Genomic DNA, 13,184 nt, shown 5'->3' on the forward strand with positions numbered 1-13,184 from the left:
ATCATCAGTTGTCTTCCTACCACCGGACTTTGTTGCCTTTCCAGAGTAGAAGAAAAACAGAAAAGACGGTTGAAAAATAAAATAAAACTAAGCTTAAAAATTTTACATCTAAAAGAAAATGAATTGCAAAATACAAATGAAGTGCACAGTCAAAGCCACCACAAAGGGCCAGGCCAACTTCTTACTGAAAATTTAGAAATGATTATACCTAAATCTGGAAAGAATAACTCCCAAAGGAATAAGCCTAAGCAACAATTAGCTCCTCAGAGAAAGATACCAAAGTGTCCCCCAGCCCTATTCTTGGGGAGGAAAAAAAAGGCCCACCAGTGAAAGAGCCAAAGGCATGCCTCCTCCAGTGTGTCAGCACAGTTGGCCACGGTCAGCCACTTTTACCACATGGCCTATTGGTGGAAACAGTTCCCTCTTGTCTCTCTCCTTCCCTCCTACCTTTCTCTTACTGGGAATATTGCGTTCATAGACTACACAGTCCACTTTCAGCCTGTGTGGAACCATCCTAGAGCAGTGGCTCTCAAACCCCTCCCTAGCATTTCTGATTCAGAAGGTCTGGGTTAGTGTTCAATAATTAGGATTTTCAACACACTTCCAGATGATACTGATGCTGCTGGTTATGGAAGCACACTTCAAGAACTACCCACAGGCTAAATGCAGACTTGAGCTAATGTGATTTTTTACAATTGTAAAGGATTATACAATAAACAAAGACTATTCCACAGAAACCATATGTAGCCTGCAAAGTCTATCTGTCCCTTTACAGAAAAAGTTTTCAGACCCCTGACCTAGAGCTTGCGTCAGCATGCCTTGGCCTCTGAAATATCCAGCTGTTTGAATGCAAAAGAGCTTCTACTCAAACTCTGAAATGGAAGAAATGATAAATATTGATAAAGATGTTCATTAATTCACCAACTATTCTCCAAATGAGTTTTCTTTCTCTATCCTTTTAATAAAGACCCAACATAGCCTCATTTATAGAAATGTTTTGCATGTGTCAGGAATTTTTGGGCCAGGCATGCTGTTTCAGGCCTGCAATCCCAGTGCTTTGGGAGGCTGATGTGAGAGGACTGCTGAGCCTAAGAGTTCAAGGTTATAGTGAGTTGTTATGGCACCACCGCACTCCAGCCCAAGTGACAGAGCAAGACCCTGGCTCTAGAAAAAAATAAAATAAAATGGCCTTATTTTATTTTTAGATTGATAATATTGTACAATTCAAAAGGTATTAAAAGGATACATAGTGAAAAGTAAGTCTCCCTGATACCCCTTTTCCCTACTCTCTCATTCTCTTACCCTGGAGATTGACATTATTATCTTGTATGTACCCTTCCAGAGGTAGTCTTGAGATTGTGCATACAGTCATTTACTTATATATCCATGTATAAATTACATGTGTAAAATTTGTATATTTGCATTAAAATATACATTTTTAACACAAACAGTAGTGCAGTCTGCGTACTGTTCTACATCTTGCTTTTTTTCATTCCATATTATTTATTGGAGATCATTCCATGCGTACATACTAATCTTTCTCATCTTAACAGCCACATATAATGTTCTATTGTATAGACGTAGCATAATTTTTTAACCACTTCCCTAACAGTGAACTTTAGGTTGATAAACTCCTAGAAAGGGGAATTCCTGGGTTAAAGGGTGTATACATTTATAATTTTTGTAGATTGGGCTATATCACCCTTCCCATGGTTATACCCATCCACATCCCCACCATCAATGGAAGTGAGTGCTGCCTCCCCCGATACAACCATATTATACCCTGTGGTCCAGGCAGTTTGATCCTGGCCAATCTGATAAGTGAAAAAAGTATGATTTTAATTTGTATTTTTCTAACTAGAGCACTCAAGCATCTTTTCATATGTTTAAGAGTTATAGTTCTTTTTCTGTGAACTATATTCAGATACTTCACCAATTTTTGGTTAAGTTGCTGGTAATTCTTATAAATTAATAAAGTGTCTTTTAATAGTATTTTTTATTATTTATAAATATTTTCCTAGTTTGTCATCTTTTAATTCTGCCTTTTCTTTTTGCCATGCACTATTTTAACTTAAACAAAATTTCATATAGTTAAGTCTGACCATTTTTTTCTGGCTCCTATGTTTTTGGTCATTCTTAGGCTTCTCCATTCTGGGCCTGTTTTTTTTTTTTTTTTTTTTTTTTTCTTTTCTTTTTTTTAAGCTTTTAGTGCATTTATGGGTTTATATATTCAGATTTTTATTGATTTGAAATTGAGAGTGAAATATGAGGTAGGGGTATAATTTCTTTCTTCATATTGTTGTCTAACATAGACCATCCTCCTTTCCCACACTGATTTGAAACGATACTTTAACAGTTTTTGATTGTTAAGTGGCACTGACAAAATTAAGGAATTGCTAAAGGAAAAGGATCATGATAGATCACAGTAGTTCTGACCTTATTGCATTTTAGAGTCATCTAAGACAGTGCTTCTCAAAGTTTTTTGTACATCCTAATTACTGTGGGTTGTTAAATATGCAGATGCTGATTCAGTAGGTCTGGGATAGGGCCTGGGATTCAGCATTTCTAACAAACTCCCAAATGCTGAAGCAGGTGGTCTTTGAACCACATTTTAAGTGGCAAGATTTAAGAAGCCCTTTAAAATACCAATTCCTAAACACTACCTAGAGATTTTTATTTAATTAGTCTGTGGTAGGTCCCAGGTATCAATAGTTTCAGAGATTTTCTAGGTGATTCTAATGTAAAGATCAAGAACCACTGGGTTAGGAGATCTGGATTTCAATAATTATTATTTTGGCAGCTGTTGCTTGAGGAGCCAGATAATTCACTGGTGCATAGTAGTTGCTTACTGGGTGGGGCAGTCTTAGAATAATGGTGATTGCTGAGAATAATGAATTGGTTAGTACTCGGATCCTTATGCATTTCTCCTGCCTCTTCCCCCTCACTTTCCTCAAATGCTATAGAGATATCATAAAAGTAAGTTACTGAAATAAAGGCCCTATTATGTCTGGGTATTTCCTTTTCAAAGCGCTGGTTAGTGCCTGAAGTTCTTGAAGCGTTGCCATGTATTTTACTACAGGTGGAATGAGGTACCATCTACTGTCTCCAGAGGACCGAGAAGAACTTGTAGATGGCACAAGACCTAGAAGAAAGAAACATGACTACCGCATAGCCCTATTTGGAGGCTCTCAACCACAGTCTTGTAGATATTTTAACCCAAAGGTAACTAATTTTTATTCTTGGTTTTTGTTGTTGTCTTTGAAATCACTGAACACATAAGACACTCACCAACCAGAAGTAGTAATAACTCATACCTTTAGAGATGATAGTTTATGGTGTTCTTTCACATATGTTATGAGATACATAGATCATTTTACAGATAAGGAAATCAGGCTTAGATTCCAAATGTTTCCTTAATTGTTCTGGAATGCTGCGTGGTAACCACTGTCAAAGAAAAAGGGAAACTAGTTCTTCCTCACCCCTTTATGTCAGCAGCTCCTTGCATTCATTACAGTTTCTTCCTTATGTCCCATTTTCAGTGAAAATCTGCTTCTGGGCCAAATTTGTTTGTTTTTTTCCCCTTAATAATTTTAATATGAAATAACACATAGTCATTCTAGAATATTTGGAAACCCTAGAAAACCACAAAGAAAAAAGATTAAATGACCTTTATTTGAACCACCTAGAAATGATCACCAAGTTTAGTGAACTTTTCATTACATATCATGCCGACCAACTGGGTCAGGAGAGCTTGAGTCATAGGTATAGGAATAAAAAAATGTTTAATAGATCATTACTTATAACCTTAAGATGGTCCACTCACATTTCTACTCCTTGTTTCATAGACCTGTGTGTTTTGGCTGTGGGAGAAAGAATACCATATTTTTCTGGTACTACATGTATTGCTGGGGAAGAGCAAATACCACAGTCCTAAAGGATAACACCCCAAACTTGCAAGGTGATATCCATAAGTGGTGCTGAATCCAAACACATAATGATCTCTTTCATCATTTTGCAAACCCATTTTTGGTTGGATAGATACCTGATGAGACCAGAGCATTATTTCAAGCCTACATCCTTCTGGATAAACCACTAGCAACTGCCCAAGACTTGATAAAAACTGACCTTAGGCTTTCTCTCCTAAAAGGTATAATGGACAATAAAATGAACTGCCTGGAATTCTGTCAAGTCAGAACACTTTCCTTCATATTGTCCTTCAAAACAATTCCTGAGGGGGGGCTACAACGCTTTTGCAGCTCATTATTGGCTATTACTATCAAAAGTGAACCAAGCCCAGGCCTCTCAAATTTGTTAGCTGATATATTAGTGACACCCCTCTATGAAGGCACAGTCCTGGGTGAGGGAGAAAGATGGTGAATTAAGTGAAGGGCTACTGGATAAGCACTGTCATTAGTCTATTTGGGTATTTTGTGCCTTTGGAACCTCCGTAAGCCCAGTCTTGTATTTACATGCTACATTGTTGGTTGAAGGCATGCTGTATTTGTGGCTAGGCAGGTCAGGTAAAATTGTTCAAGATGGGTTAATGACATGATCACCTGGTTTCCCTTGGTGTTAGACATTTGCCATCTGTCAGAACCTCATGGGCAGCTGGGAATTGTCTACTGAAAGAATGATACCTGCATAAAGGAGGCTGGCCTTGCTCCAGAATTTGGGGCATGCTCTGATTATATTGAGACATACCTCAAGCTATATGCAGCATCCTAATGCCCCAGGATCACAGGCAGTTGAGCCATACTACTGTAGCCTGTCCCACTTAGAAAGATTTCTCCTACTCTAGATTTTACTTGTAACTGATAGCTTTGCAGTTTACGCAGAAGTGTAATAACCATACGCCATCTCTAATATGTAGGAGGTGCTAGGGGTCAGCAAGCTGTCCTTCATTTTCAAGGGGTTCTTCCAACATGCTATAGATCAGGGCTTCACAGACTTTTCTATAAAGGGCCAGAGTAAGTATTTTCAGCTTTGCATGCCATTCATTCTCTGACCCAGTTGCACGAAAGCAGCCATAAACAATACATAAGCAAATGGTCATGGCTGTGTTCCAATAAGACTTTATTTACAGGCCAGGTGCAGTGGCTCATGCCTGTAATCCCTGCACTTTGGGAGTCCAAGGTGGGTGGATCACCTGAGGTCAGGAGTTCGAGACCAGCCTGGCCAACATGGTGAAACTCCGTCTCTACTAAAAATACAAAAAATTGGCTGGGCATGGCAGTGCATGTCTGAAATCTCAGCTACTCGGGAGGCTGAGGCAGGAGAATCACTTGAACCCAGGAAGTGAAGGTTGCAGTGAGCTGAGATCACGCCACGGCACTCCAGCCTGGGCAACAGAGTGAGACTATGTCTCAAAACAAACAAACAAACAAAAAAAGACTATTTACAAAACCAGCTAAGGGGGTGGATTTGGCCTTCAGGCCATAGTTTGCCAACCTCTGCTCTAGACCTAAGAACATCTAGGGACTTTGAAGCAATCAGCACTGTATTCTAGGCTAACTTATCTTCTGTCCTATCAAGCAACATTTCTTACCAAGACATATAGGATCCTTTCCATTTTCTGGTCTCCAGAAATGGTTAGCATTACGCGCATCAACACAGAAGACCTGGGAAGGTGAGATGGTCCAGGATGCCTGCAGCTTAGATTATGGCACAGAGCTAAAGAGTCAAGGGATCCTTGAAGTCAGACCATGACATTTAAAAATTTTCCCTGCCAGCTGAAAAGGAATTCAATCTAATGATCTGGGTAGATAGAAACAGAAATATGTGTTAGCCAAAGTGTTAGCTATATGGCAAGTTTTCCTGGTTATATTAATCTGATCCAGTAAGAAGACTACATCTGGCCCTCTTGTAACAAAGTTACCAGTCTCAGCAGTTCCTCCAAGGCAAGCAGTTCCTCTTATATTTTGGTAGAGAAAGAAACTTCCATCAGTTTCTCTTTCTTACCGTAACACTTAACATCGTACCCATAGAGCAAATATGCCACCAGATAGCAAAAACACCTCCCCAAGGAGGGAAGGATCAGGTTAGATTTGTTAATCACCATCATATTTGGACTGTCCCTACTGGCCCGCTCTTGGCTCAGACATCAATTTCTGGTCTATTCCTTCATCTCCAGAATATAGGCTGATTTTTTACCTAAGAAATCTGGCTTTCTCAATAGAAGACTGAGTGACTAGCAGGTGCCATGAGAATTCATGGCCTGTGTACTATCCAGTAAGCACAGTGTCCTCACTGTGAGGACACCGGCAATGGCTATTTGTGTTTTTTAATTTTTCAGGATCCTTTTGAGTGAAGAACAGGAAAATTATAAACTTTTTTTTTTCCCCAAAGAAAAACTGAAATGATAGTTTAAATTGTAATTCTAGGCCAGGCACGGTGGCTCACACCTGTAATCCCAGTACTTTGGGAGCCCAAGGTGGGTGGATCACCTGAGGTCAGGAGTTTGAGACCAGCCTGGGCAACATGGTGAAACCCCATCTCTACTAAAACTACAAAAAATTAGCCAGGCGTCGTGGCAGGCACCTGTAATCCCAGCTACTGGGGAGGCTGAGGCAGGAGAATCGCTTGAACCCGAGAGGTGGAGGTTGCAGTGAGCTGAGATCACACCACTGCACTCCAGCCTGGGCAACAAGAGAACAACAACCAAAAACAAAACAAAACAAAACAAAACAAAAATTGTAATTCTAAAAACTATAGATTAATAATAATTACACCCAATTTGTTTCCCAAACCATAACTATGGTGTTGATTTTGGCAGTTAAAAAGCAATTAAGCCAAGTGTTGGTGGAAAATATTTTATTTTAAAATAAAGTAGATGGCTATTTTGATGTACAGATGGGCAAGAAGAATTCTGAGTTCATTTAGGAGGCAGGGAGCATTGTTCCTAGAATAAGGCAAATGTGGGATGACTCTTAGCACTTTATTTTTAGTCTGTAGTTCTAATTCTTTCCTTGATTTTTTTTTATTGGACAGTTGAAAAGAGATGCATATTCTTCTACACGAGCCTGGAAGTGAGACTGTAACTTCAGAATTCTCATTTGTTGTCTTGCCTTGCTCTTATAAATGACTCATTCCTAATTGCACTTTGAAAATTTATGGGAAAATTCAAATAATTGAGGAATGAACTACCAATAAAAACATTTTCATTCCATCAATTATAGTTCTTGTATTTCATTGGTGACAGGAGGCAAATATTTGTATTTATTGATGACTAAAAAGTTATAGCAAAGAAAAATCTTTTTTCTGAATATTGACAGAAAAAGAAGTCTTGGGTTGCTATATTGAATTGAAATGATATTTTTCTTGTTATCATCCTTTTATAAAGCCTGTTGAGCTGCCTCTTCCCATCCTGTATCTGTTTTTAAATCATCAAGTGCTTAGTGATTTCTAAAAGAGTTATGTATTCAGTGTTCTATTTATCCTAGTATTGGTGTTCTCAATCTGTAACATGGTAATGTCTTACGATATTGATACCTAAATAAAAGTTGACTTAACTGATCAGTTTTTATTTGGATTCCTCCTCCCAGTGAAATGGTGAGCTGGGGCTTTGTAAGGATCTTGGCTTCATACGGTGGAGAAACGGGAGACTATGCCCTGGAGAATATGGGACTCTGCATATTCCCTGCCAACAATAAACTAGTAGTAAGACTAGCAGGGCGAGGACCAGAGCCTGTAAATTACTAAGGCAGAAAACCATGTGGCACCCTATTCATGGAACTACCAGGTTCAGAAGGTTTACCCTGGGTGCATTTTCATATTCAGAACTCTAAGGTAGACTCATTACTGAGCTTATTGTCTGGCACAGGGTGAGTACTCAAGTTTCTAAGGATGAATGAACCAATATAACTTTACATAATTTTCTCAGTTGGTTTTATAAGACTGGATCTAAATATAGAAGGCTCTAAATAAAAGAAAAGAAGAGAAAAAGAAGTTATCTTTAACTTGGGACACATTTTCCTGTCAGAAATATTTTATATTAAAGATATTGCAGTGCCTGTATCATAGCCGCCTTCCCTCTTAAACAGGAGGAAACAGTCCCACCCTGTGATCATGGCGGAAATCAGCAGTTATAAATTGTGTACGATTTTAAAAGATCATGTGCATAAACAAAGTATAAACCTTAAAGGAAAATGGTGTTACATCACAAAAAATTGAGAGTTTATAGCAGTATATCAGTAGCGTTTGTCACCAGCAAAGAGCTCTAGAAGTACTACACAGAAGTAAAAATGTGAACACTGCTACAATGATCAGAAGCACCTACAAGAACAAAATATCTAAAATAGGCAGCAATCATCCCAGATGAGGTGGACCTCTAGCTGCAGGCCCCAGCAACTGACATTGCTGAGATGCAAGTGTGGGTCATCATGAGTATCCCTTAAGCTTCCTTAGTTGTCAGCATCATGGGCAGCCAGGGGTAAACAGTATTCTCTGCAGTTTGTGCATGAAAGGTATTCTCCCTGATTCTTTGAAGGCAGTTTGTTAGACAGGTGGTCTTCATGTTCATGTAAAGAAGAGAGTAAATCACATCCTGAGGTAAGTTCTCAGTTATATGCTCTGGTTTCCTAGAAGGTCTTCCAAAATAGAAATATTGACAGTCTCAATTTCTTTTCAAGTACCTCCATAATACACTGGTTGGTAGTTTTGTTCTAAAATCAACTTCACAGCCCCTTCCACCCCACCTTGGTATAGTGCCTGAAGTTCCCACCTTCAAAGATTTGTTTCTCTTTGTGTTATGTCACTGCATCTCCAAGAAACCCCCAGTGAAAATATGACTGGCGCTGGGAGTCATGACATCAGACTCATTCTCCGTAGCCACAGCTGGCCTTAATTATCATAAATTAACAGATCACTCTAAAAAGGGTCAAGGAGAGTGGAAACAGAGCTGCACATATTCGATTGAAGGCTGTAAATGGGAAGAAATGAGGAAAATGGGAATGTTATCTCCGTGAAGTTGTGTTGTGTCGTGTTTTTGAGACAGGGTCTTGCTCTGTCACCCAGGCTGGAGTGCAGTGGCACGGCCGTGGCTCACTGCAGCCTTGACCTCCCAGGCTCAAGTGATCCCCCACCTCAGCCTCTCCAGTAGTTGGGACTTCGGGCACTTGCCACCACACCCCACTAATTTTTTTTCATTTTTTGTAGCAACAGGGGTCTCTCTATGTTGCCAGGGCTGGTCTTGAACTTTTGGACTCAAGCAGTCCTCCTGCCTCAGCCTCCCAAAGTTCTGGGATTATAGATGTGAGCCACCACAGCCAGCCTGGGGTGGGGTTTTAAGGGACTCTAGCCTTTGGGAGGTAGCAAGAGAGCAGTGGGTCCATGAGCACAGGGCTGAAGGGATAAGTCAAGCTGAGGTTAACAGGGAATTCACACTCTTTACTAGACCATGTCACCAATAATTAATATTGGTTACCTTTGGTAATTGTTTATATGTTGACCCAGAGGTGCATTAAGAGCTGTCATCTCAGAAGTATTGAATCATATTCAATTAGATTTGGTATGGATTATTTTCTTTGAAAATTTGGTGATCCAGCTATAAAAGATAATTATCCTTACCTGTTACTAACAACAGAGTGTGTTGTATGGTTAGCTGGTTGTAAAAGTATGTTTAAATAAGTAATATTTTAGCATATATTCATGGTTCATATAGGATTTTAAATTTGTGGGTTGGACACCAGCAAGGGATATGAAAGACACATACAACAGGACCCTGTCCTCACACACACAGTGCGTGAGGTGTACACATAAGCACACAGCAGTTAGCACAGAGGTGGCTGTCAACACCTCTGCTGAACTTAACAGTTAATTGTCCTGATGTGTGATAGACAATGACTGTGTTGGTGGCATGGAAAGAAGAGAGCTCCCTGGGTCAGATTTGTCAACCAGGAAACCTCTGTGGAAGCTTCATGGAAGTTTTCTTGAGGGAGACTTACTCGTAGGGTTTGGGTAGGAAGAAAGAGAAAAGACTTAAAAGTATATTGAATCCTGGGTATGAATGCATCTTGACTTGGTAAGTATGATTATTAAAATTTTTCATAAAAGCCCCCAAAAGTATTGTATAACTGAATGGAATCTAACTGGACTGCACTTTTAAAAAAAAAGGAAATTAGACATAGGTGGAAGAGCTGAAGGACTAGATCATTGGTCTTTTGTCTTTTGTGAGATCTTTTTGTTGTTTTGTTTTTAAAACAGGGTCTTCCTCTGTCAGACAGGGTGGAGTACAGTGGTAATCACTGCAGCCTTAACCTCCTGGCCTCAAGTGATTCTCCCACCTCGGCCTCCCAAGTAGCAGGGACTACAGGCATGCATCACCACACATGGCCATTTAAAAAAATTTTTTTGTGTGTGGAGACAAGGGTCTCACTATGTTGCCCAGGCTGGTCTTGAACTCCCAGTCTAAAGCCATCCTCCTGCCTTGGCCTCCCAAAGCACTGGGATAAAAGTACCTGAACCACCAAGCCTGGCTGAGATCTTTTTTTCCTTTTATCTTTTTTCTAGATATAACCTTAGGCAAGTCAGTTAGGATTTTCTCCTTCTTCTTCTTTGAAACAAGGTCTCACTCTGTTGCCCAGGCTGGAGTACAGTGGCGTGATCTCGGTTCACTGCAGCCTCAACCTCCCAGGCTCAAGCAGTCCTCTCACCTCAGCCTCCTGAGTAGTTGGAACTACAGGCACATGCCACTACACCTGCTAATTTTTAGATTTTTTGTAGAGACAGGGTTTTACCATGTTGCCCAGTCTGGTCTCAACTACTGAGCTCAAGCAATCTGCCTGCCTCAACCTCCCAAAGTGCTAGGATTACAGCCTTGCCCCACCATACCCCACCATCAGTTAGCCTTTCTAAACCAGTTTTCTGGTCTAAAGCCAAAAAGTTTAAATCTTCTCAGGATTTGTGTGAATGTCAGTTATGTTCATCTGACTCTTTTTTCCTTTCTTTGCTCTCCTTCACTCCTCTGTCAGATTCTCCCTGTCACCCTTGGGTTTTCTAATCTTCCCGTATTTAAATATAAAAATGCTTACCATCTTCCCCACTTTGCTTTTCCCTTCATCTTCTGAACTCTTCCAGACACCTGGGACATCTCCTGTACTCTGTACAAAGAGTAGATGTTTGTTTCATTGGTGAGAACGTTTTTATAAATGAGTATACTATTGCTTTCTGGGATTTGAGATAATTTAAAGTGTAATATACCTTGCTGCGCCAAGATTAAAAATTGCATGGCAAAGTTCACTTAAAGGCAATCTGTTTAGATAACTGGCAAGGTAGCAGCACAGGGATACTATATACTTCTCTAATATGTTATTTCTACTCAAAGGACAAGTACTGTTATCAAGCATAATATCCATGTCATGCTTACTCAACTTCAGACTGAGTTTTATTTAATGATTGAGTTTCTGAGTAGCTTAGGTTTGATTTTTGGTTTTTGGTGGTGTGGTTTTAATTTGAGAGTGGAGACAGGAAGAACATTTTGTGACTTTATAAAGCAGCAGTGATTCTTAATAATTCCCTTTCAGCTTGCCACTGGCCTCACTTTGGACTGTTTGCTAATTTTAGCTAATCATTAACAGCTAAGAAATGCCCATTTGTATATTGTTTGTTGCTAATTAAGCCTGATTTTATCTAGCAGCCTGCAATAGCACAATCTCCCTCTTCCTCCCCAACTGTGGAAGCTACTGAGCTACAATGTTACTGTTGTTGAAGAATTTGAGTTACAAGGGTACTTTTCCTAATGGCTAATTACTAAATTTCTTTCTGGACTTAAGGAGGTTAATATGTTTCCAGTAATATTTATGTGACTACTGAAAATGAGCATATTTCAAAATATGTATACATCCTGTGGAATTACTTGACATGATCAAGTGTTTGCTTCTGGAAAACCAGAGTGCCCTTAAGAACGTGCTATTTGGAAGGAAAGCAAAGACTGCCTCTAATCTGTCCTATAGTTTAAATTTAGTCTCATAATATAATAGCTATTTGTGTTTCTCAATTCTTAGAGCCTTTAAATTAGTTTGAATTAAATGTTCCTGTTAAAACATTTAGCACTAGTATAGGCTTCTGCTGACAAAAGTAGTTGTTTTCCTGGTACCATATTTTTGGTACCATTCATTGTATTTTCGTTGTTATTTTTTTAAAAAATACATATTCTTTGTAGAAAATTCAAATATAGCAAGATATAAAGGAGAAAGTCAAAGTGCCCCCAACGTCCAAAGACAGTCATCAGTAGTTAGTGAACATCATTTCAGTCCTTACATTTTACAAATACGGGATCATGCCTACATGCTATTTTACAGACTGTATTTTACTCTCACCATTTTATTATGGAGATATTTTCACATCAGTGAGAATGTCATCGTTTTGAAGGGCTGTAGAGTATTCCATCACAAGGATACACCATAATTTAATACCTGTCTTCATCAAACACATTTAGTTGATTTACAGTTTTTTCCTGTTAAAATACTCCTGCAGTGAATTACCTTTATATCTGCCAGCTTTGTACACTGTCCAGTTTTTTCTTTAGGATAAATTCCTAGGAGAAAAGTTGCTCTAGCAAAGGATGAAAGTGGAAACTATTTGGATTTACAAAAGCAGGAGATGAAAGCCTGGCCCTCAACCCCAGGAACTGCCGGTTAGTTGGTTACAGGTCCCTCTGGTTTTCAGTGGTGCAGCCACCACAGAACCAGGATCCATAGTGATAAGATGCCAGCTGGAGCCAGTGTAACATAAAGATAGTGCTGCAATGAAGAACTGGTACAAACCAGGAGCACAGTGCAGCATCTACAGTATCTGACATTTGCAGAGTCAAAAATGAGGGTGGCCCTACTGGATGATATATACTTTTCTACAAATGTGAACTATCACTCAATGAAAACATTCCCTCAGTATGCTGAGCCCTGGGCCAAATACTGTATAAACACATGGAGAAAAACTCATTTTCACAGCAGCTGTGCTTTTGGCAGTTGAGCATTGTGCTTATAAGTGAAAAGATATGGAGATTGTGCAGGACCTCAGCAGCCATCCTGCTAACCTCCTGATTTTATAGATGAGTCTGTTGAGATCCAACAATGACAATTCAAGTGCACAGAATCACTTTGCTAGAAACACAGCAGTGACAAGAGGAACCCAGATCACTCTACTCCCAGTCCTTTGTTCTTTCTCGTAGGCCATGAAAGACTTTTAGA

The 13,184-nt window shown here is 39.5% G+C and overlaps 1 protein-coding gene across 8 annotated transcripts in view; it reads left to right on the plus strand.

Moving 5' to 3' along the window:
- KLHL7 (kelch like family member 7) overlaps window positions 1-13,184 on the plus strand; it is a 69,705-nt gene that overhangs the window by 43,243 nt on the left and 13,278 nt on the right. For 7 of the 8 annotated variants that reach the window (XM_527686.8, XM_001155436.7, XM_054687428.2 and 4 more), the window contains one exon: window positions 3,080-3,222. In XM_527686.8, the coding sequence (XP_527686.2) occupies window positions 3,080-3,222 (143 nt within the window). Of the gene's footprint in view, window positions 1-3,079; window positions 3,223-7,541; window positions 7,821-13,184 lie in introns of all 8 variants that reach the window. The other variant, XR_010158358.1, reaches the window with a different exon arrangement.

This window comes from Pan troglodytes, chromosome 6 (assembly GCF_028858775.2).
Source record: "Pan troglodytes isolate AG18354 chromosome 6, NHGRI_mPanTro3-v2.0_pri, whole genome shotgun sequence".
NCBI lineage: Eukaryota > Metazoa > Chordata > Mammalia > Primates > Hominidae > Pan > Pan troglodytes.